Source organism: Plectropomus leopardus, chromosome 3, assembly GCF_026936395.1.
Source record: "Plectropomus leopardus strain MGB_pleo_1.0 chromosome 3, ASM2693639v1, whole genome shotgun sequence".
NCBI lineage: Eukaryota > Metazoa > Chordata > Actinopteri > Perciformes > Serranidae > Plectropomus > Plectropomus leopardus.
In genome coordinates this window covers 15,628,913-15,654,426 of record NC_142178.1, presented here as the reverse complement: position 1 = coordinate 15,654,426, position 25,514 = coordinate 15,628,913, and the positions used below count along the sequence as shown (strand labels likewise).

At 39.2% G+C, this 25,514-nt stretch overlaps 1 protein-coding gene across 2 annotated transcripts; it reads right to left on the bottom strand.

Moving 5' to 3' along the window:
- Positions 1 to 3,572: 3,572 nt before the first annotated feature.
- tecrb (trans-2,3-enoyl-CoA reductase b) lies at positions 3,573 to 22,296 on the bottom strand. Of its 2 annotated transcripts, XM_088075711.1 has the most exons (12): positions 22,194 to 22,296; positions 17,406 to 17,456; positions 9,828 to 9,879; positions 9,661 to 9,705; positions 9,445 to 9,548; positions 9,016 to 9,131; positions 6,933 to 7,038; positions 6,038 to 6,110; positions 5,895 to 5,938; positions 5,687 to 5,744; positions 4,311 to 4,399; positions 3,573 to 4,118 (listed from the first exon to the last, which is right to left on the bottom strand). In XM_088075711.1, the coding sequence occupies exons 1-12, from the start codon at positions 22,206 to 22,208 to the stop codon at positions 3,945 to 3,947; spliced, it is 927 nt and encodes a 308-aa protein (XP_087931837.1). In that variant the 5' UTR covers positions 22,209 to 22,296; the 3' UTR covers positions 3,573 to 3,944. The 2 variants fall into 2 exon arrangements, with proteins under 2 accessions (XP_087931837.1, XP_087931836.1); XM_088075710.1 differs by lacking the exon at positions 22,194 to 22,296 and having other exon boundaries at positions 17,406 to 17,705.
- Between the last annotated feature and the right edge of the window lie 3,218 nt (positions 22,297 to 25,514).

The window sequence follows — 25,514 nt, the reverse complement described above, 5'->3', positions numbered from 1 at the left end:
AAATCTCAAAAAATGACATCTCCCAAAAACAGCTAAAAACACTTCCAAACAACTTAAAATAGCGTGCTGAGACACGCCATGGCATTAAAATGTCCAAATGTGGCCAAAAACACCAAAAAATAGCATGTTGAAAAAAATGACCAAAAAAGCAAGGCTATAGTATGGCAAAAATGTCAAAATATGACATGTCCCCAAAACAGCTAAAAACACTTCCAAACAACTTAAAATAGCATGCTGAGACACGCTATGGCATTAAAATGTCCAAATGTGGCCAAAAACACCGAAAAATAGCATGTTGAAAAAAATGACCAAAAAAGCAAGGCTATAGTATGGCAAAAATCTCAAAATGTGACATGTCCCAAAAACAGCTAAAAACACTTCCAAACAACTTAAAATAACGCGCTGAGACGCGCCATGGCATTAAATTGTCCAAATGTGGCCCAAAACACCAAAAAACAGCATGTTGAAAATATGACCAAAAAGCAAGGCTATAGTATGGCAAAAATCTCAAAAAATGACATCTCCCAAAAACAGCTAAAAACACTTCCAAACAACTTAAAATAGCGTGCTGAGACACCCCATGTCATTAAAATGTCCAAATGTGGCCAAAAATACCAAAAAACTGCATGTCGAAAAATGACCAAAAAGCAAGGCTATAGTATGGCAAAAATCTCAAAAATGACATCTCCCAAAAACAGCTAAAAACACTTCAAACAACTTAAAATAGCACGCTGAGACACGCTATGGCATTAAAATGTCCAAATGTGGCCAAAAACACCAAAAAATAGCATGTCGAAAAAATTACCAAAAAAGCAAGGCTATAGTATGGCAAAAATCTCAAAATGTGACATGTCCCAAAAACAGCTAAAAACACTTCCAAACAACTTAAAATAGCGCCCTGAGACACGCTATGGCATTAAAATGTCCAAATGTGGCCCAAAACACCAAAAAAATAGCATGTCGAAAAAATGACCAAAAAAGCAAGGCTATAGTATGGCAATAATCTCAAAAAATGACATCTCCCAAAAACAGCTAAAAACACTTCCAAACAACTTAAAATAGCGCTTGAGACACGCTATGGCATTAAAATGTCCAAATGTGGCCAAAAACACCAAAAAATAGCATGTTGAAAAAATGACCAAAAAAGCAAGGCTATAGTATGGCAAAAATCTCAAAATATGACATGTCCCAAAAACAGCTAAAAACACTTCCAAACAACTTAAAATAGCGTGCTGAGACACGCCATGGCATTAAAATGTCCAAATGTGGCCAAAAACACCAAAAAATTGCATGTTGAAAAAATGGCCAAAAAAGCAAGGCTATAGTATGGCAAAAATCTCAAAAAATGACATCTCCCAAAAACAGCTAAAAACACTTCCAAACAACTTAAAATAGCTGCTGAGACACGCTATGGCATTAAAATGTCCAAATGTGGCCAAAACACCAAAAAAATAGCATGTTGAAAAAATGACCAAAAAGCAAGGCTATAGTATGGCAAAATCTCAAAAATGACATCTCCCAAAACAGCTAAAAACACTTCCAAACAACTTAAAATAGCGTGCTGAGATGCGCCATGGCATTAAAATGTCCAAATGTGGCCAAAAACACCAAAAAATAGCATGTTGAAAAAAATGACCAAAAAAGCAAGGCTATAGTATGGCAAAAATCTCAAAAAATGACATCTCCCAAAAACAGCTAAAAACACTTCCAAACAACTTAAAATAGCGTGCTGAGATGCGCCATGGCATTAAAATGTCCAAATGTGGCCAAAAACACCAAAAAATTGCATGTTAAAAAAATGACCAAAGAAGCAAGGCTATAGTATGGCAAAAATCTCAAAAAATGACATCTCCCAAAAACAGCTAAAAACACTTCCAAACAACTTAAAATAGCGTGCTGAGACGCGCCATGGCATTAAAATGTCCAAATGTGGCCAAAAACACCAAAAAATAGCATGTCGAAAAAATGACCAAAAAAGCAAGGCTATAGTATGGCAAAAATGTCAAAAAATTACATCTCCCAAAAACAGCTAAAAACACTTCCAAACAACTTAAAATATCGTGCTGAGACATGCCATGGCATTAAAATGTCCAAATGTGGCCAAAAATACCATAAAATAGCATGTCGAAAAAATGACCAAAAAAGCAAGGCTATAGTATGGCAAAAATCTCAAAATATGACATGTCCCTAAAAAAGCTGAAAACACTTCCAAACAACATAAAATAGCTCGCTGACACACGCCATGGCATTTAAATGTACAAACATGGCAAAAAACGTCAAAAATAGCATGTCCACAAAATGACCAAAGAAGCAAGGGCATAGTATGGCAAAAATCTCAAACAATGACATATCCCAAAAATCACTGAAAACACCTCAAAACAGTATAAAATAGCGTGCTGAGACACGCCATGGCATTTAAACATGCAAACATGTCCAAAGACGCCAACAAATAGCATGTCAAAAAAATGACCAAAAAAGCAAGGCTATAGTATGGCAAAAAAATCTCAAAATTTGACATGACACTAAAACAGCTGAAGACACCTCAAAACAGCATAAAACAGTGTGCTGAGACATGCCATGGCATAGAATGTTGCAAGAAGAGCCAAATGCACCATAATATGGCATGTCAATAAAATAACATACTATAGTATTGCGAAAACATAGAAATTTGACACATCCCAAAATCAGCTGGAAACCGCCTACAATAGTGTGCCTAAACATGCAAAAGCACAGAAAATTGCAACACGGTCCAAACACATCATAATGTGGCATGAAAAAAAAAACGACCAGAAAACGACCTGCTCGCCATAGTCTTATTTGCCGCATCATAGTCTCTATGGACCCGGACTGTTAATTAAGAGCTGAATTAAATCGGCATTCAGTCATCAACAGCAGCAGCGGCAGAGAGGAACAGCAAAACTTCAGGTGCATTAAAAGTGAAACTAAACTGTTCACTCCTCTTCAGGCCTTCAACTGTCGTTCATTTACAAAAATCTGCAAATAGCTCATCTCATCTATCAATCTGATCAGCGGTTAACATAGCCATGGTAACCGTGACCTTGACCTTTGACCTCCAACCTCAAGATTTTAATGAGTTAGTTCTTGGATCGACCTGGACTTTTGTGCCAAATTTAAGGAAACTCATTCGAAGCCATCTTTAGATATTTAATTTGCGATAATGTTACGAATGCAACGCCACAGCACCCTTAACCTTCGAACACCGAATTCTAATCAGCTCATTGTTTAGTCCAAGTGAACGTTTGCGTAAAATTTGAAAAAAAAATCCCTCAAGGTTATCTTGAGATATCGCTTTCACAATAATGGTATGTATGCAAGATCACTGATATTGACCTTTTATCACCAAAATCTAATCAGTTCTTCCTTGAGGACAAGTGGATCTCTGTGGTATATTTGAAGGAATTTCCTCAATTCTTTCTTGAAATATTCTGTTCACGTGAATGGGCCAGCCCGACACGTGTAGCCTCAGCTATCGCTCGCATAGAGGTGCAAAAAGCCTCAATATTCCCAGGCTGGGAACACCAGTAATACATAATGGAGCAGCCCAACAACAATTTGGTTTAACTTTTTTTTTTTAATAAATTACTTCAGACAAAAAGACATGCCATCATGATTTCAAATGAATGATGAATGGATATAAAAACTAAAGCTTTACTGAATATCACCATATGCAGATTCAGCTTCACAACAACAGTATCTGATGAGGGTGCTGGACATCTTAATGTATTTATGTACAGTTTGTAATTCAGGATACACTTAGTTTGAAGGTGAAGATCTGTTCTGGGAGTCCAAATGCACAAACGTCAATTAACCAGTCAGAATGGGTTTGTTTGTGGGTAATTAAAAAAAACACAGCAAGTGTAGAGCACTTAGTATTACAAGCAGCAGGGAGAGCTGAATGGACAAGGGAGCAGTCAAGTATTCCTCTACAGGATGAAGGGCAGGATGGGTGAGCGGAGAGGAGGGTAGTCACGGAACTCCTTCAGGTAACTGCGGTGCTTCCCCTTGGCCCACACAGTCATCTGGATAAAACCCACCAAGGTGAAGAAGGCCACCGGCAGGCACTGAGTCATTAGTGTGAAGCCGAGCCAGGAGCCCAGCTGCAGGAGGAAGAGGACGGACGTTATACGCAGACTCGCACCACAAGAGGGCAGCAGTTGCAAGTTTGACACCATACAAGTAGATGGACATTAAATCTTACAGCTGTTCAACAACTGTTTTGATTTTTTTTTTTTAAACATAAACTTAATTGTTTTTCTCTCTATAAATAAAACATAAATAAAACACGTTACTTCATAGGTGTAGTTGGGGCAGGAGACCAGCAGGAAGATCCAGGTGAAAGGGTTCTTGGTTGGATAGGGAATCTTCCTGGTCTTAGAGCCTGCATGAGGGCAGCAAAATAAAATGAAGAAGTTCATTTTTTAAAGGCATCTGTTTGTTCCTATGTTTATATTTAAGCCTGACATAAAATGTAAACATACTGACTGATGATGATATAAAATATATATATACTAAATTGACCTTAAAGTGGAAATAGATTATTTTTTTGCTTTAACTAATCATTATGAATTAAATGTTGACTGTACAATAAAATGGCTACAGATAATAATGACACCATCTGCATTAAGACTGGTTCTCTATAAGCCTCACTTTCACTATGCAGTTCAGTGTTCAGTCTGCCGCAGGGTACGATCGGACCAAGAAAAACAAGGGCTCGATTTATAGCACAAAGGAAATAAGTCAACCACTGCGCAACTAAAACAGGAAGAGGATAGCATCATTTTTTCACTGGTTGGTTATCCCTAGTTACTATATAATATCAATAACCCCTTTTACACATGCGATGCAGCACTAAACTAATCTAGACATTAACTGGATGAGCTGTATGTGGGAACACAAATGTCCAAACCTGCTGGATCTGACATCAGGTAGACTTTACCCTGCCAGCTCCCTTGTGTAACGTCTATGTAATGTCGGCGTTATGGTTGTAAAGCCATCCAGCTGTCTTTGCAACAGCAAAGTTAATAAAAATAGCACATGGAAATGCTAGTGGGGGAGAGCTGAAAAGAAGTTCGCTTACACTTTATGTCCCATTAAATACAAAAAAACCTCAATTATCTTCTTAGAAAGAGCGATGGAGTGCTACATGAGCACACAATCTTCTGCCCATGTATGAACAATTTTATTTCACATGAGAGATTTCTGTCTGTGCCCCACTCACTGGTGGGTGGGACCTCGCTGGAAAAACATAATGTCACAGACATCAATCGACTGATTAGAAATTAGCAATATTTGCATCAGTATCTTGTTTTAAACTAACTGCGATTGTTACTTATTTATTCAAATACTTGAGATGTGAAATCATGTTTTCTAGGACTTTCATTGAAAATCACCAACAAATTTGAATATAAAACTGATTCGAATTGAGTTTTCTTCACAGTTAAGCTGTGTACACACAAGTGAAGAACTACAGTTCATTACCACAACAAATGTCCTATTCTTTTAATCAACTACATAGCAACTTTAATTTCAAAAGTTATGTATCATGTGTATCTCAATATCACAGTGTCCCAACAATATGCTTAACTTTGGCCTAAACTGTGTGTGTCTGTGTGTGTGTGTGCATGCGTGTGTGTGTGTGTGTGTGTGTGTGTGTGCGTGTGTGTACCTGGTGGACGGAGGTTCCGCAGAGCGATGTGGATGGAAAAGTTGCCGATCTGACAGAACTGAGAGAGAAAAAGTGACGCAGGTGTTTAAAGTGTGTAAAGAATGACTAAAACATTTAAATCAGGGTTAGGGTTAGTCTCTTTATTTGTTGAATCAAATGATGCATGATAAAGTACAGAGCAAAGTGTCGAGGGGAGCAAGATTCTTACCAAGAATATGATGAGGGCCAGTCTGATTTGCTGCTCCCCGTAGACTGTAACAAGACACAGTGAAACACGCGTAATGATGAAAAGGAGTTACAGTGACTCAGTGGTATATGTGAGTGTGGAGTGTATGGTGAATGTATACTCACTGGGTGGTGTGTACAGCGGGTGGTTGATGTAATACGCCATCCATGCTGCAAAGCCCCAGTAGTAGGTACAGTTCTGAGACAGAGATTGTGACGGGGACATGAGACTTCCTCGTGTTGGTAAGAGATGCACTTTTTCAATGACAAACTGAACGGCAAATTAGTCAAACTCATCACATCTTTGCACGTAAAAACGCAATGCCGGGTTCAGACCACGAGACTTGTTTGTTCGTTCCGACAGTCACTGTGTCAGATTAGATGGTAATGGAGTCTTAAATTTTGCCGCAACTCAAAGCTGACAAAAGACAGTCTACACGTTCGTCCATGAACAATCATAGCTGCTTGTCTTTAAAGATGTCCATGATGTCATCAGATTATTCTCATCCTATCATCATTATCATTATTATTATTATTATTATTATTATTATTATTATTATTATTATCATTATCATTATTATCATTATTATTATTATTATTATTATTATTATTATAAATTCAGTTACTCGGTTTCAGCCAAACTATTTTGTAGTAGCCTAACGTAACACAAAATGGCAAGAAATACATGATTTGTCGCATGTGAACATAGAGCATGAAAACTGCAAGTCACTGAGTTCTCCACAAAAAAAATCCTATAAATATTTCACAATAAAAGCCTTTTTAGAAAATAAAAGGATGATCTCTACTGAAATAATAGGAGGCTTTTAATATTTGAAGTAGAGGCAGGAAGTGATCTTTACTATGACACACTAAAACGACTGATTGTCGCTTATGACACTCATTGTTGTTCACAATCCAAGCGGACACTGCTGGAAGGCCGTGTCGGGCTGTGACTGGGCTGATATTGGTTAGTCTGGACCAGGCAGAATGTGACAGAGTTGGGTGGGAAAATATGTCTCACCTTGAAGATGTTGCGTAACGGCATGGTGCCATGAGAGAAGCGATGGACAAACAGCGTCTCCAGCAGTCTCTTCACAAAGTGGAAGGAGTGACACATACAGGCGAGACTGGAAAAAGCAAAGACACTGGCGTAAGCTCTACTATAGTTATTAAAAAGAGGATGCAGGTATATGGCATCTAATCCTAGTGACAACAAAGCACTGGCAGTTTTCCACTAGGATTCTTGGGGTCATTTCCACATCGATGTGAGAGGAGCATGGCTTAAAGGAATAGTTTGGGTTGGGGAAAAATGCTTATTTGCTTTGTTGCTGAGAGTTAGATAAGTTGACTGCTGCCACTCTGTAGAAAAAATGTCCAGAAATGTCTGGCTCTGTGTTTTTCTCCTTTATACTTCTACTACATAAAATCTATATAAAAATGGACAACATGACAGTTTCCTCGATAGTGTCACTTTTCAACCTGGATCGCCCCCTGGTGTCTGGCTGCAGTATAGGTCATAAAGTCCGGCCCTCCATCTTAGTGAATGTAACACAAGCCAAAGTATAAACTCAAAGTACACCTCAAATATTTTTTTTCCCCAAAATGGTTTTCTCATCACCCTAATGTTTGTTAAAGTGATCGTTTTTATGAATAAGTTCAGTTTTAATGAGTTATTAAGTTATACAAAAACGGATAATTATTACAACACATTTCTTTGGCAGCTATTGTTACTGGCTACTTTACAGATTAAGATCTGAACACACATGATCTATATTCATACACAAAATCTCCTTATCAAGTCATTTTAATCTGTAGTAATTTAAATCTTATTTTTCTAAATAACATTTCAGTTTATTTCCCCATTCAAATCGCTTTGTTTCTCCAAACAAAATTTGTTTTTTCTTAATTCTAGTGCAGCACAGTGCGTCATTCTTCCTTGTTTCAGGATGAAGACACCTTTTAGAGCATTTTTTGATCAAATCCTTTCCTACACAGCCTGTGTACGGTGAAACCTAGAGATAATAGACCATTGAAAGTGATGGTGGCCAGAGATGACATGCACAGTGTTCTAACCTATTTATTATACAACTCTGAATCCAAGCTTCTGAGGCTCTGCGAATAGAAATCACACAACTACATCAAACGCTTTTCTTCAGAGTGTAATTTAATATTAGTTGACAGCTGCATTAAGTTAAATTAGTTTGCATGCGTTGTTGATGAATGCCTTCCATTAATAAAACCGGTCTTGTCTGGATGTATTGTAGCTAGAGCCTTGCTAATATAGGGCTGCATCATCATGAAGGTCATCTTTTTTTTGATTGGCGCCAGTTTTATAAATTGGATTGAAAAATGCACTACTTTGGCTCTGACGCAGCCCCTCTCTGTCTACAGTCTGACAGCACGATCTGATTGGTTGGTTACATGTCATGAGTAATAGCCTATCAACACTAAAGTCTGCCGTGCCACACAGATGGCAAAGACTGAGACTGGAGCTGTTCTGGAGAGCGAGTGGACTCTGAACTGTGTGTTGAATGTCAGACATCAGATATTACTGAAGTTGTAATTAACATCACAAAAAGCTTATGCTCAAGTTTCGAAACAGAACAGTATTTCAGCATTGGCCGCAAATCACAATACTGCGGCGATGCTTTCTAACTGTGGTTAGAAAAAATCCATACAGTCAAAGCCCTATGCTAATATTTTAATGTCTGTTGATTAGGGACAGGAAATAGTAACTGGATCAACCAGGAGGGTTTCCACTATGTTTTACAAAACGAGTTTGAGGGTGAGAGTGAATGTGGCTTTCATTCTTTAAATCAGCTGTGATATGACTAACCAGAAGTGCTTGAAGAACTCAACAGGAAAGACACCCAGTCCAGGAACTTTGCTGTTTGCTATGTGGCTGGCCAAAGATCCATATTTTACCAACAGATAAGAGAGTTGTATCAATCCTCTGACTAACTCATGGCAGGAAAGCAAATGAGTGACTTTCAAGAAGTGTCAACCTCCAAGTCGAAGACCTATTCAACTCAAAATTGCCCTCTTTGGAACAAGAAGGCTCTACTTAGAAATACAAAGTTTGTGAAGGTGTGTTGGATACTCACTGTACGACCCAGTGTTTACTGGTGGTAAAGTCATATTTGGGTGCATAGATGAAGGGAACTCTGAAATAGAACATCAAATAGATGACCAGAGGACCGGTATACTCAGTCAGAAAGACCTGAAAAAAAAGAAAGTAGGACTGGATAAGTCAGAGCCGTGGTTAAACTGAAGCTATGGTGTCATACTATAATGTATTGCTTTGTTGATGCATTAGCAGGATAAACATATCTTCTCTCTCCTCTATCTTTCCCTTTCACGGCAGAGCCAATACAAACCCCCAGCCCACCCTTCCCCATACTCATACACACACACTCTCCCTTTTCACCCAGCGGGAAACCTCAATATAGCTCTGCTTGATCCCACTGGCAGGCTGATGTATGTGGGCTTGACAGGACAGTTGGACCTGTAACAGCACGACGTGTTGTACTCACTGTGACCCAGCTGATCTGGGCTCCCAGGTCTCTGAAGTAGAAGGTGGCCGTGGTTCCCACAGGGAGATGCTGCAGAACGTCCTCATCCTTCAGAGACTTTCCCTCTGAGAAACACACACACGTTTGCTTAATGAGATGTTTAGTAAACCATGACTTGAGAATGGAGTTCAACTTTGTTCACTTTAATTATAGACAATCACACTTTGGCTGACTTACTGGGGTCGAGGCGAATGGACTGTCTGGCTGGGTACCACTGAGGATCTGAAACAGATGAACAAACGCGTCACAGACATCTTAAGACAGGACAAAGAATGAGCATTTGCATGTGCAGCATGCTTGGTGTTAAATCTGATTTATGGGGCCTGCAGAGAGATGGCACTCACGGCTCTTGTGGAACATCGATTTGATCTCTCCAATGGTGGCATTTGGCTCAACCTACAAATAACAGCACAATAAATAATTGGAGGAGCACACAAAGGAACAGCTAATAACCCCGTTTTCCATCTATGATGGTGTTTAGTGGTAAATTTAGCTCTGGCTGTGCCCACATACCCTGTGGACGTGGTTTATTTAACAGCTGGTATTAGGGTTTCAAAGAGCTCAGGCACACACACACACAGAAGATCACCACAGCCAAAGTACACGACCTTGTGCCAGGCTGCCAGCAACAGCCCAGCCACCCCAAATATAAACACAATGACCACAAAACAGGAACATGAAGAACACACAGAGGCAAATGTGGACACACAGTTGTTACAGGCGGGATGACAGAGCAGTGAAACCCCCCGGTCTGAGCTGGAGTCAGGTGACTTAAAGCCATAACCATATTTCCAATATCTGATCAACTGGCTTTATCTGTTTGAGTTAAAGTGGCTTACATACCACACACCTCTGTGCAAACCCTTCTCTCATGGACAAACAAAACCACCCTTTAAAAGCAGAAGGATATCTATGTTCCTAGATTGACATACTGCACTTACAACAGACATTTATGTTGACTGTGACAAGGTTTAGGTCTAACACGTTTTGAATATATGTTCTCATAAAATAATCCTACTTATTGAGTCAAAAATGTGTGTTTTCCGTAGGCTGCAATAAATCCGTCTGTGAGATGAAAAGGCTTTTAGTTTAGCTCTTTGAGGATTCGGCTCAGTGACTCATTCAGTGACGATGATAAAGGTCATAGGCTGCATCTACGAGGGTACTGCTCAACTTATTGAGTGCACCATGTGTAGGCCATGATTTAACATTAAGTAAAGTTTCTTTATCATTTGAAAGTTCAGTGTTGATACTTAAATGCATTCAGTCACAGCAGGCCACAGGCTCAGTCTGGTGTGCTATGGTATTTTTCTGTTTTTTCGTTATCTCACATAAACTAGAATTATCACCTCGCAGCTGTACGCCTCCACCAACCACTCAAGTTACAGTTCACATCCATGTCTGTCCAGACTCATTTGTAGCCACAACAGTAGATAATGCTTCAAACTAGGGACGTCCTGAGCAAGTTTTTCTGCCCCTGATCCTGATCAGTCATTTGATTCTGAGTTTCTGCCGATACCGCATCCCAATCTGATACTTGTATTTACCTAACAGAGCGGCACAATGCAGACTTTAAGTACTTTAAAGTTATTAAAATCAATCCAGTGTATATGCTTGACAGTTAATTTGCTCAGCAATACAAGAAAAAAATGTCTGCATCAAAACTGTTTCACCTCGCTGTTTCACCTCACTGTCCACCACCCTGTTTTTTTAAAAATCTTATTCATTATACTAAAAAAATTGAACAAACAAAAAATATTTTTGTATGGCTCTTATCACGATTCCATTTAGTGCAGCATTTGTTAATTCAACAAAATAAAAAGCAAACTAAAATATATCTTCAAAAATTGCTCTCAAATCCACCTAGTGTAGCATTGTAATAAAAGTAGAGAACACTATAAATGAGTAATATAATCGCAATTCCACCTCAAAGTAGTGTTACAGAAGAACTTTATGATTCCCAGTCACAACAAATAAAAAAAAAAACAGTCACAATTCTGCATTATAGTAAAACTAGTTCATTAAAAATGAACAACAAAAATTTCATTTCCACTTGAAGTGGTGTTGCAGCTTAAGTTGAACATTAAAAAGAAATCAGGTTCTACTGAAAAATGGCAAGCAAAGTGTTTTTGCAGAACATTATGTCGTCACAGTGGAGCTGACATAAAATGTTATCGCGTCATCATTTTATCCTATTAGACATTTGTGTAAAATGTTGTCATAATTAGTGTATGAAGTCCTGAGTTATTGGCAAAAACATGATTTGCTTGGTCACAGTGACCTTTCACCGTCAAATTCTAATCAGTTCATTGTTGGGTCCAAATATGAAGAATTTACAGCATGTTTTTTAAATATAGTGTTCACCAGAATAGGACAGATGGACATAACCTGAGTTGAGATACTGGAACTGGTATTGGGAGAGAAAAAGCTGAATCTGTCCTTAATTAAGTCTAGTGACTGAGGCACTCTGCCTAAAAAAATACAGGTTGACAAAAAAACTTACTAAAACTATACTTTCTTCAAATGATCTGACCGATACAAAATGAAAATAGCAGTGTTTTAGCACATTTACCACACGGCTCACTAGCATTGCCTGTCTATGCTTTCACTTCTTGTTTTAAAATTACTTTTGACATTGTGCTGTTTCACCAATATTTTTGATTTTACTTTAAAGTATGTTGGACTGTTGGCCTAATGGTGAAATGTGCTCCGTGCCTCCACTGACTGATTGGTTTCCAAAGTGCTGATGTTACGATTTGCAAATGCCTTTCACCAACTTTTCAAGCAATCACTTAGTTTTCAAAGGTTACAAAAATGAACTTAAAGAGACTGAAACATGCTTGAGAGAGGTGAATCATCTAGAGCTGTCGATATTTTCACTTTGCATTGATAATATTGACACCATCATCTTGTAGATACATCTTTATTGTTAAATTCCCATAAGCTGTCTTTGTCACCATTTCCCCTCAAAATGAACTGCCAAAAACACGTCCATCTTCGTTTTGCAACTTTTATTAACAAAAAAAATCCCACTTCAGCACAAGCATATTTTGCTTCAGCCTGAATACAGCACGTCTTTGTTGCTCTCCTTCTTAAAGCGACAGCGCCCTCTCTAAAGGGTAAGTACAATAAATTTTCTCCCTTCACCATAAGGTAAGTATACAGGTAAGTAATGTTTTTTAACCATTGTAATAACAAAAATCTGAATTAAATTATTCTCTTACTTAAAGTAAATTATTTAACTTGACGCACTGATATGAAATCAGCAAAGACTGTCAAAATGTTAACTTGAATAATATGTTTCAGGCGGCTACACACCCACTCCCTAAACATTCAAACAATGCAACCAGCTCAGCACCGAGCAGATAAGGGTAAGTAGTCAAGAAAAATACAGTGGGGATATTTACTGATATTGTCTCTTATTGATCAGCGGCCCCTGAATTCAATCAAATCAAAATTGTATCACGTCAGACTTTGTGATATCAGCAAATATCATGTTGTCGTCCACAGAATCCATATGTTATCATATAATGATGACACCTGTGCTTTACAATCCCTACTATCATCCCTTTATTATTTTATAAGTGATGGATTGTCTGTCATATACAAGTTTGAAGTCACTGTAATTTTTGAAGTAAAATTAATGAAACTTGAAAGTCAGACATTTCCTGAACGGTATGAAAACAAACTCTGCAATACGATCTGCACATTATATCATTATAGCTACTCAGGCATCTGCATCAAATTTCTCTCACGCCTCTGACTTATGACTTTGGTGACAGGTTTGTCAAAACATTTTAGCAGTAAACCTACTACATATTCCCTGCTGGCCTTCACGTGAAATGTATAGCTGTAAGCAATCACGCTGCCCAAATATAGGTGTGACAAAATAAGACAAAGGTTGCATCATGTAAACATTCACCAAGTTCATGTCTCAAACATGATATTTTAATTCAAGCTGTAAAACGGTTGTACTGCATAGGAAGGACATGTCAGTTTTTTCATGTTTGTTAATGAGCTTTGAGTTTGGCTGAAGAAACAATACAAGGCCAAGATGTATAAATAATTCCCAAGGACAGCACTGTTCAGTATAAACATTGTGCTCAATAATCTCTTAACTTCTATGGCATTCAAGGAAGCGTGGAAGTTAAAGACCAAACATTTTCTGGGAGGAGAGTTCCCCAAAGACTGTGCGAGCCATCTAAAGCAGACTGAAGGAGGTCTGCGACTGTAATAGACTTGGCTTCTGTTTACGTCGTCTAGAGAACCACAGGCCATTTTCAGCAGGATGACATCGCTGGGAGACCACCTCTCTGTGACCCCTGCTGGTCTTTCTACAGGCCTCAGTTAGTAATAAGAGCACTGAGTCTGTCCCATTAACCCTGACCCAGACGTGATACAAAACTTGGGTTTTATTTCTAACTCAGTCTGTTGGTTTAGCTCTGTTGGCCAACTTTAGGAAACCAGTCACCCAAAGGACCCTCTGTTCAGATCCAGATCTATATCTGTCAATCCTGTGAAACGTCCTCCCCAAAATGTGTTAAGATCGTGCACACTATCACCATGGAAACTCTGCTAAGCCGACAACTGGGTATAATCCAACAAGGATAGCACTTTATACTTGTTGGTCTTGAGGAGCAGCCGTTGATAAGCTGAGTCTGGCCCGGGTGATGGACTAACACCACTGTAAACTTGGCTAATGCAACTCTATACACCAACAGGTCTCACACCAACAATACACTAAACCCTCTTAATGCAGCAGCACTGACTTACAGGCCTGTCAGTAACACTTAAAAGCCATCTAACACAAGGATAACAAAGCACAGGCCAAGTACAAATTACTGCAAATATACCTGATAAAACAATGAGCTTAGAGGTCCTATAATAGTAAAGGTGGATAATACAACAATGATACTCTGAAATCCAAAATGTAAACACAACCCAAATCCATGAGTCAGAATCACACAAGCCTAACTGTAATACCACGACATTTACGCTTCACTCTACCTGAACATGGTACAACCCAAAACAAGAGCTCAGCACATAACGTGATGTAAAATATCCGGCAAACCATTAAGAAAGTGATAACTGCTGTGTGTCACTTTTAGTCCGCTTCTATTTAAAAAAAATAATAATACAACTTATATTTGCAAAAACAAAATATTCTAGTACGTTAGCAACCATCACCTTATATTCTATGTGACATTTTTGTCAAAACGGAGTTATTCATATATTATTCAGTGACAACTTATTAACATTATGTGAGGTGTTTTTTAGTTACACGCATTTTTTAACTTGTTATTTAGAAAACAAAAGGTTTATATCCTTTATGCTATTTAGAATGCAAAACTTCAACTTAATATCTCGTAACTGCTAAGATTGCAGAAATCACCTTAAAATTCAAAGGTGGCAATATGTGCATTCATACAGGCAGTGTATTAGGGGGCTGAAAGATATGAAGAAAATAAAATACTCCAATATTTTTTTAACCAAATATCTCGATACTGATATTGCAACAATATTTTAGGGTTGAATATTGGTTCTTTCTCAAACAATTTAAACAATGAGATTTTTGATAATCAGCAATGTGGATATAATGACTAAGTAGGTAAAGGTAATAATAAAACAGCTAGAACACTCTTGTAAGTTCAGAAAATTACATCATTTTACAATAATGTAGCCTTTAAAAGCAGGAAAAGAAAACAATATAAAGATATCCAAATTCTAATACAATATCTAGTCTCATATCACAATAGCAGACAATATGTCACATGCAAACTACCTTTCTTTTCCCTCAGTATGCTGCCTTTGTCCTCTCTACTCAACTGGGGATCTTTCTTTGCAACAAATTCAACATCTGCTCATGCTGTGAGAAGAATCCCCACAAAAAAAAATAAGACTGACCCTAAGAACTTCAACATATTTTCTCCAAATTTTCATATGGTTTCCCTTCTGATACAAAAGCCTTCCTTTTTGTGTACACCTTAATATGTAAAAACTGATCTCCATTTTCCAACGCTGAGCTGCGTTTTCTAGCTTTGCTGCTAACTATAAGCTGCCAGTGTTGGGACGGCGGATATCCTTTGACTCTTCTGCAGTGCAACTTGTTCACAGGAAATGGTAAATGGACCTGCATTTATATCGTGCCTCGCTAGTCTTCCTACCATTCAAAGTGTATCACACTACATACCACATTTACCCATTCACACACACATCCATACACAGGGGGCCAGGGTTACCATACAAGGTGCCACCTGCTACTCAGATAAGCATTCACGCACCCTCACACACCATTGCAATTTGGGGTTCAGTGTCTTGCCCAAGGACACTTCAACGTGCTAAGGGGATTAGGGCTGGGTGTTGTGAAAAAATTACCGCTATCAATAGAGTACTCAATTCGATACCCATGATGTGAAAAGCAATACTTTTGAATGTTTTGGATGCAACTCAGCACACTGAAGTCTGGTAAATACACCGTGCCCGACATCAATACAGCACAGACTGTAATGACTGTAAGCTGCTGCTGCAGGAGTTTGAGTGCTACATCAGTAACATTTGTGAGAGTCTGCCTGGGTGTACACACACAGTGAAGAGAGAAACTGTTAATGTCACATGACTAACATTACTTGACAATTATAAAAAAGACAGTCAAAAGAGTTGAGCCGTCAGCAGCTCTGGAGACGGCAGTAACAGAAAGCTTGCTCTGGCAGGGAGTTGGTATGGTACGGGATCAGACCCATGCAACAAGATTAATCAAATAAAAGTATCAATGTAGAAGTTCCAACACTACTTAACACTAGGTCAAATTGGGTGATATATCGAGTATTGATACCCTGCCCTTTCAGGGATTGTATCCCCATCTTCTTATTACTGGACGGCCCACCCTGCTTCCTCAGCCTCAGTTCAATCATCTGAAACAGAGAAGCTAGCATGACAAGAGCCAACCAACTTCTAAACCGTAACTAAAAAGGCAAGTGACACCAAAGGTAGATATTATAGAGTGATGTGTGCTGCATTTCATTAATGCATTGTTCCAAATAATGTTTATCTATTTGTTATTATTATTCAACCTTTTCTCATTTCACATGGAAAAGTGAGGTTTATTGGTTTGTTTTCTGAAGTCTCCTAAGTAAAAAGTGCTCTATACGTTTGACTTGAAATTGTATTTCCTGCATTACGCTAAAATGTGCATCATGGATATCACAAATAATATATTATGGATGCTGTAATAGCACAGATATAATACTATGAACATTATGTAGACATTTTTTATCTTCAGGAGACATTCAGTGTGCAGACGCTGCTCAAACACACCTGCAGTTTTGAGGCCATAGGTTGTGGTGGTGTTGTAATGCCTTACGTAATGTGAGCTGTACCTACAGCAGCATTACATCTGTCCATGCAACGAAAACAGAGTCAGCAGCTCTTTAACAGTCACAATGAAAAGTCGTGTTTGTAAACTTCCCAAAGGTTGGATTTGTGTGAGGGCTGTCATGATGGTTTGCACATCTGTACAGTTGTTTGTGATCTTGTGTCTACTCCCTGTATGTGTGCGTGCCAGAAACACCTAGCTTACCCAGATCACAGCAGTGATTTGTCGCAAGCATAAAAGGGGCTCCAGTGTGTGTGTGTGTCTCATTTACACACCCACAGGAACTACAGCAGCTCGACAATGTTCTAGAAATCGCCTGACTCACTCACACTCACAGGCTTATTACTGTGATAGAGGACTAGACATACTGCACCTGTTGCATTTAGTAAACATACAGACACACAGCACGGGCACACGGGCGACTGAAGGTGCCCATACAGTACATTAAAAGATGTTTTGCAGAATTGAGGTTGAAAAAAAAATATGTATATTAACTGTAATCAAGATTTAAAAAAATGTAAGAAATTAGAAAAAAGAAATATGTTCTTACCTTATCCAGGAAGCAGAGCTTGTCCTTGGTCTTGGCGTCCAGTATCTCCACCTCAAAGAAAACAACAGCCTTTTTAGCTTTTTTAGCAGGTTTACGTTTGACTGGGGCGGGAGCCGGCAGCGGGGCGGCCACCGCCCCGTTAGCTGGCTTTTTACTGCTGGTGGCCTCTAGTGCTAGGGCATCCATGTCCACAGTCCTCCTCCTACACTCAGTTTATTCCCTTCTTCCCCTCGCTCTACCTCTCGGTTTTCTCGTCACTCTTCACCTCTCAACTATCCATCCGAGATCCAAACCATAGAGGAGAGGGGCGGCACTCAGCTGTGGAAATAAATCTCCCCTGCTCCTCTACCCCTCCCTCCTCTTCCTCTCTGTCATCTTCTCGCTCTCCCTCGCTCTCCGCCCCTCGCTCATTCCTTCACTTCTGGTGCGTTGCTTTATTTAACTGCCAGTCGACCCCTGGAGCGTGGACATATGCCACATGTGTGTGCACAGTTGCAAACACAGGAATGCCCAGTATCCCCCTGGCAAACTGTTGGCAGTAGATCATCTGTGTGTGTCTCATGAAGGAAACTTCTAGAGCAGAGAGCAGCTATATTTCAGCACTGCAGTGACTTGGTTTTGAAACATAACCCCCCCTAAAAAAGAACACCTGATGACCCCCCACACCTCTCAACCACCCGCTAAGTGGAAAGATGGAGGAGAGGTATTACGTCAAACAGCAACCCCCCCTTTCCAAGTTTGTCACCCCTCCCTGTCTCTCCCCAGCTAAATATAAACATCTACTGCCAACTCTGCATGACTACCCTCTCCCCTCAGACCCCTACCCGTCTACCCCGAAGTGGTGATGTCATGGCCTCACTTTTTAAGACACTTTGCACGACAGTCCATCTGCAGATACCTGAATTAACAAATTTAGGGTTACACGCACACACAAATCTCTTGACTTTTGCAGCATGTTGTATCTTGAAACCAAACTGTGCAGACGAATTTCTACATCGCCCACAAGGAGGTGCCTTTTCCTGCGACCAGGAGGTGATAATACTCCAGACTCTGAGGGCTTAGTCTGGGCATTCCCTTTAACGAAGCCGACCCCCACCCCTCCACTCTGTAATGACGAGCAGGTGGCATACAGTTTCCGTAATGAATGAAAGACATATCGTTACAAGTGGCACAGACATTTAGGCCGGGTATGTATCTTTGAAACATTTTCTGCAAAAGGTCAACCTCGCCTTCATCCACTTCACTCAAACATTAAATTTGGACAATGGGCCGCGTGTACCGAGTCGTACACACCTTGTGCGTAGAGCGTTGCCTGAGCCCAGACTGAGCAGCAGAACACCAGACGCAGTGAAAGAAATTTAACTATTCCCTGAGCCAGCTCGAAAAGTTTGCATTTACTTAGATGCAGCGGCTGCTTCTCATATCACCAATCTGATCAGCTGTGATCGGATCGACTGATCAATCATCCACCCCATGACTCAGACTCCGCAAACTACAACTGAGGGACTCATGAAGAGCTCCGCCTGAGAAATGTTCACAGACCCACCAAAACATTTTAACTTTGTTGCAGTTGGCACGCATTTCATTTTTTAAATTTAATTTGCCAGAGGTAACTTCACGTATTAAAACTTTAGTCATGGTGTTTACCTGAATGAGCTGAGCCGCTTTAAAACTGTACAAACGAAACATTCACGCCTGCTTAAATCAAGCAGGACACCTGACACTGCGGTTGGGACTTTGGAGAAATAAGCCCATCTCTTTTCTGTGCCAGGCATACCCACTGCCACTGGACCTCCCCCATCTCATCTATATAAAGCTTCTGTCTGGCAGTGACAGTCCGTCCTGGTAACGCACTCTGGCCTGAGAGTGAACAGGGAGAAAGAGGCTTTATTTGCGACAGTGGACTTTTGCTGTAATTTGCTGGTTTTACCTGTGCCTTCTCTCATAAGGTAAATAGTTATTTTTGGACACATTACCTGTTTAGACAGATGAAGAGGGTTTTTGCTCTGTATCGCTTTTGTACACACATTCAGATACTGACGGGTGGTCAGTGTGTAAGCAGGACAGATCTCTGTCAAAGTGCTGCAGCTCTCTGGTGCTATCTGGTGACTAATGACTAATTGTCTAATGACCCAAATGTGAAACAAGATATTGTGAAAAAAAATTTAATTCAGCACTTTTATTTTCTAAAAGTTTTTCTGTTTAGATTTAGATCAATACGTTGTGTCGTGTAAAGAACGCAATATACAAAAAGTAAATAATTAAAACCATTTTTATTGAAGCTTGCTCTTTTTTTCCTAAATTTGATAAAAAATATTTAAGTATGCAAAGAAAATCAGTAACTCAAAATGCACTTCTCTGCACTGATGTGAGCATTTATCTTTTAACATGTGCACTAATGTGTCAGTCAGATAGTCCACACCCAGTAATGACCACATTTTTGTGACTCCAGTTAGCATGGCTGTTTGAGATAATGCTATTGCAATGACTTTTACTGGCTAATCGTTCAGTATCACTGACCACATGCACAAAAACCTTTGCACACACATAGTTGCATACTGGTGTGACAGCATAATCTGTGACCAGTCAGACCCTCTGACCTGGGTGCAATCTTATCACAATATTTAAGGTACAATAAAATATTATTACTATGATTTTAAATGTTTGCTGTATGCTGAGTAGTAAATTTAATTTGTAATATATTGAAATTTTTACCATTTCTCAACTGCAAATAATTTTCTCAAAAGAAAAAGCTTTTCAGCATCTCTTTTTTGGGGTTTTTTATGAGATAAAGCTTTCAGTCTTTTCATCTCACTTCAGTAATTAATTTTTTAGCTTTTAATGCCGCAAAATATAGCTGGTGGACTAATAAAGCAAATGATCTTGTTGTGCTAGTAGGCTAACAAAAGTTTTTTTAAAAAATGATATCAAAACATTATGATTTTATTTATCTATTCTATCTGCTTTTCTACCACTGCAACCAATAACTTAGGTGTACTGCAAGTGCAAAATGTGGAACATGTGCCGTATTTTGATAACTGCTAGTTAAAACTTCAAATGAAGCACCAATAACATAAATAAATATAAAATAATAATAATAGTAAAAATGGTGACTTCATAGCATTTTATAATGTTTCACAATTTTGATAGCTCAAAAAGGGGACAGAATAGTGGCCAACTGATGTTGCTTTGTCTGAAGAGCCAGCATGATCCGCAAATACAAGGTCAGCCTTTCAGTTTTTCTCCCACTCTTCAAGTTGCTTCACACATACTGCAGTGATATGCAGACGAGTGCTATTCAGCTGCATCAAAGCACATGGTAGAAGGTGATAACTGAAGATACTGTAGCGAATGTTGTAACAAGGTGTATTTCCTAGCTTATCATTCAGGTTCAATGGCCATGACCATGGAAGGGTGAGACAAGTATATAGATTAGGGGTCACGGGAGTGGCCTATTACTGACACATTGGCCAATGCAAATGAACTCTGACACAACTAGAGTTGTCAAGGAAAAAAATTCAAATGTTGAATTTCTCCTCACAGGTTGCAACATCTGTCAACAGAAAGGAGGGGAACCGGAGCGGCCACTTGTTGGGTCTGTTTCTGTCAGAGTACAAATCCTGTCTGATGGGTTTCGGTGCCCATGAAACTCTATGTGTTAACACTTAGAGCAGCTCTCAGTGTTTGCAGGAGCATAATGGTTAAGTGGCAAAGAAACCTTTCACATTAACCCTTTAAAACCTACATTGACAATACTTTTCTTGGGCTGCGTTCGATGCCTTTCACAAGTATTTAAAACTTCAAAATCAGAGCAAATCGGTTTGTCTGTCTTCTGAAAACATGGGGGAAACGGCAATGAGCAGCTTGGCAAGAACTGTTCAGCAAATTGCAAGAAATTACTTTACTTTTTTTTAGGGGGGGGGATAAAAGCTGGGGAAATTTTTCAACTAAACTAAATTTATAATTGTCATAATTATATCTTTAAAATGATTTTTGCAGAATTATTATTTTCAAACATGTTAAGTCATTTTTTTGACTTTAACTTTTTCTCTTTATTTTTTTAGGAGGGGTGTAAATTGTCTCAGTTTGTTTTTAAGAAATCTAGCCACTTCGCTCAGGTTTCAAAAGTCAAGACAGTAAAAACAGAAGCCTGTGTGAGGAGTCCAGTCTGCATGTGTCTGAGACAGACAGCGTGAGCATTTGTCGGTTGTTTCTTGAATACGTTTTTGATGTCAACATTAGGTCTGACTGACGCTGATGATGACACGTTAATTCATACATCACATACAAGCCACGAGGGTGAATTTAGCAGGACTCGCGCACTTGCCTGTTCAGCTGCATTATTGGGTAATAAGAAGATAAGAAGCGCCATGCGCCATTCCGGCCAGAGATGGCGGTAATACCGAGCATTATCCCACACAGAGGGCTCTCTGTTCAGCTGACAAAGACGCTCAGCGTTTATCGGAGACCCAGCAGATACACAACACGAGTAAAAATCGTCTTACTTGGGAGTGCAGCTTGACTTTTAGATACGATTTGAACCGATGCAAGCGTTAATTTCCGTGCACGAGAGGCCACAAATCCCCGGTCATAGCAACCTGCACATGACAGGCAGCGCTGCCGCAGTGTGCGAGCCTCACTGCTCATGTTTAAAGCTCTACATCTCACTTTTCTGGAGGAATTTGCCTTTACTGAAACTAACGAAAAAACAAAACTGATGTCACAGATTGAATTCTGGCCTCATATAGTGGCCCATTGAAGGTTTAGAGTTTCATAGACACTGCTTACCTCGTAGTGCTTCATCTTGGCAGTTTGCACCCCCTTCCTTAATACTCGGAATGAGTGACAGAGCCGCCGCCAATCAGAGGAGTAATGTACGACTGATGAGGTAATCATGGGCGGGCACTACGTCCCTGCCGCAGCCAATCAGAACCGACGGCATTCAGCTAAACATGTCCACACCAGTAACGTTATTGGTCCACACGGTCCTCACTATCAGCGACGAAACCAATCAGATTTGAGCAAACAGAGAGGCCGGCTACGCTGAACAAATAGATTTATCCATATGTCTGTCTGTGCGCAGGATTAGCTACTGATCCAACAGACTGTGGCCCATTTCTGTAAACGGTATAGAAAATAATGTCTTGAATTGGTGACCTCCCTAGCTTTATTTCCAGGCTAAAAGCCATTATTTTTCCTAATTTATTTTGCAGTCTCTTTATCTTGGTGTGTTACATTGTTCTAAATTATTTCCCACAATTGCATGTTGTGAGGTCTCTTTATTTTCTTTTTCTTGTTTAAATGCATTTCTGTATACATTGTTTTTTCCTTGCGTGTACACTGTCCTTTAGGCCTACACCCAAATAAAGTTTCCCACGTGCCTGTTATGTTGTCTTTTTCTAACATTAAACAAACTGTAACAGTGATTGGTCAGGCACATTTATCCTATAAATATTTTTTCTTGACCAGCAATAAAACAATTTACAATAACCATGGGTGAATTATTAGCGCAGCTATGCAAAGGGCCCCACCCCTTTTCTGACACAAGAGCAAGACACACAGATTTTAATATGGTCATTGTGTGTCTCTACGTCATTAATTGTGTCTCCTTGTGGTTACTTTATCGGCTTTGGGGTAATTTTCTGTCTTTTTTGCTATCTTGTGTCTCTCTGTAGTTATTCCGAGCCTCTTTTTGTGTGTCCATTTCACATTTGACATTTTGCAGGTAAAGGTCAGGCCTGCCCCTGACTTTTTGTGTCACTGGACCTGTGCCCAGTAGGCCCATTCAGTAATCAATCCATGAGAGCAACAACAAAATAAGGACACATAAATGTGAAGTGTGGAAACACAGCCTAACACAAAAAATGTATACAGGTTCTATTGATATCCCGGACCTCTCAACTTTTGTTATCTGATTCACTTACATGGTTACATGTGCATGTGGACACTTTAAACGGATGCCCTAAATTATATAAAATTAATGTACATAAAATGGAAATATGGCCTCTCTAAAAGAATATTCTTCTGAGCTCCTGCTTGAAAAAATAATCCTAGCTTGGGTGGGTCTGTGAAAACGTTAACACCCCCATTGATATTTTAGATTTAAACTGGCAGTACAAATCTCAACCGGACAAACCGGTTTTGCTTCACTTCACAAAGTATCCAAAAAAATGGCATGTAGTCACTATTTTAGTAGCTAACTGTAACTTCATAGTGCAATGCACTGGGTAATATTTGCCAGAAATGTTGAAAAATTCAACATGACAACTGAACAAAAACCTACTAAGGCTCAATACTTGTGCTGTTGTGTTTGCTTGTGAATGTGTATTACAGCACTTTTTAAGAAGAAATATTGACTGTAATGTTACATCAAAATGCTTGTTTTTTTTTCCCTGAACATATTTTCAGATTAAATGTCTTTAGGGTGTATAACATTTTGTGATCAATTTAGTATTGTATTCACTCTCAGTGGTACTATTTTAATGTGAACACTGTTACCTGCCCAAAATAACCATTGATAGAAATGTGTGTGTAAAAGCTGAAGCATGAACAGGAGTGTTGTGAATTGAATCTGACATACTGCCTTCAGGTACTACTTGTACACTTGGCTCCGCTTTTTGTAAGTCACACAAAGCAGTTTTACAGAACCTGAGTCAAACTAAACGGGAATATTGTCAATAACATTTATGGGCATGCTGTCCATCATGAGTTGTCGATGCGCTCTCTCTCTCTCTACTAAATTTGGTGCATAAATGACATCAGCTCATGCAATACAATGGTACTTTACTGCACTGCAAGTACAAATAAGTTTAGAAAATCTAGAAATGCACAAATACAAGACTCATGACAGAGCACAGTGTCAGACTTAGCTCACTCCTTTGAAGTTCAGTGGCAGTTTCTAATTCTGCCAAAGATGACAGCGATCATTTGTTCTGCCTCTTGCCTGTCTTTCTTCAACTTCCATACACACTGTGAAGCCTGAAAACAGATTTGGATAAGCCCAGATAAAACTGACATTTATACTTCATTCAAAGTGGGCCTATGTTTTATTCAAGTGAGCCTTATATGTCTAAGAAGTGTGATCAGATAGAAATTATTTGTTTTGGAGAACCTTGGCCTCCCTGAGCATGAAGTGCCCCAGTTATGCCTTACATGTCCCTGCAGTGCACCACACCACAGCAAGTACGCAGGAGGATTAGTAGTCTTGAATTTGGGCCACACCCAAACATAACAAAACCCATGCCAGCAATCTATCCACACTTTGATTTTGGAATGGTAGGGTTCAGCGAGGGAAGTCTGTCCTCGTTTATTTATTGTTCATGGCATTAGCGGGGACTGCGTGACATGGTCTACCATGTCAGTACATTTATAGCTGCAAAAAAAGATAGTTAACCACTTTACAATTTAAGATTTTACATACAACATATGATTAGTTCATAAAAACAATGTTAAAGATTAAAACTGTAGTTTCCAACCTTTTTGCTTGTCAAGCCTCACAATAACACAGTGTTTATATGATAATATAAAGGCCTAAATAACAAGGGCAAAACAAATACTCACTACTGTAAGTAGCATTTGCTGATAATTCTTATGTGTAACATTTTTAACGAAGATTTTTTTCTTGTATTTTCACACTGCAATACTGGAGCTTTCGTGTCAATAAAGATCTGACTACTTCTACATACTGGTGGAATGTAACTAAGTACATTTACTCAAATACTGTACTTCATATTGTTTATTACATTTATAAGACATTTCTGTAAATGTGTCATTGTTAGCCATCAGGCTAATTTTCAACTTTAGTCCTTTGGCAAGATCGTTTGAAATCTGTGAATGATAAAATTCCCATAGCAATGGCAGCAGGACAACATTAAGACAGTAGAAGCTACAACAAACAGGAACTCCCAAGACCAAACACAAGCCAAGACAACAATAGCAAAGCAACATTTAGCTTTTTAGCACAAACAGTCATGCACGCACATGAAGCAACGACACACAACTAAGCATAACATGCAGACATGCAGAGTAGCAACAGCAACAAGAAACAGCAATAGACTGGAGGAAAGTAACTTGAATGTAGGTCTACTTAAGTACTGAAAGGACAAATAC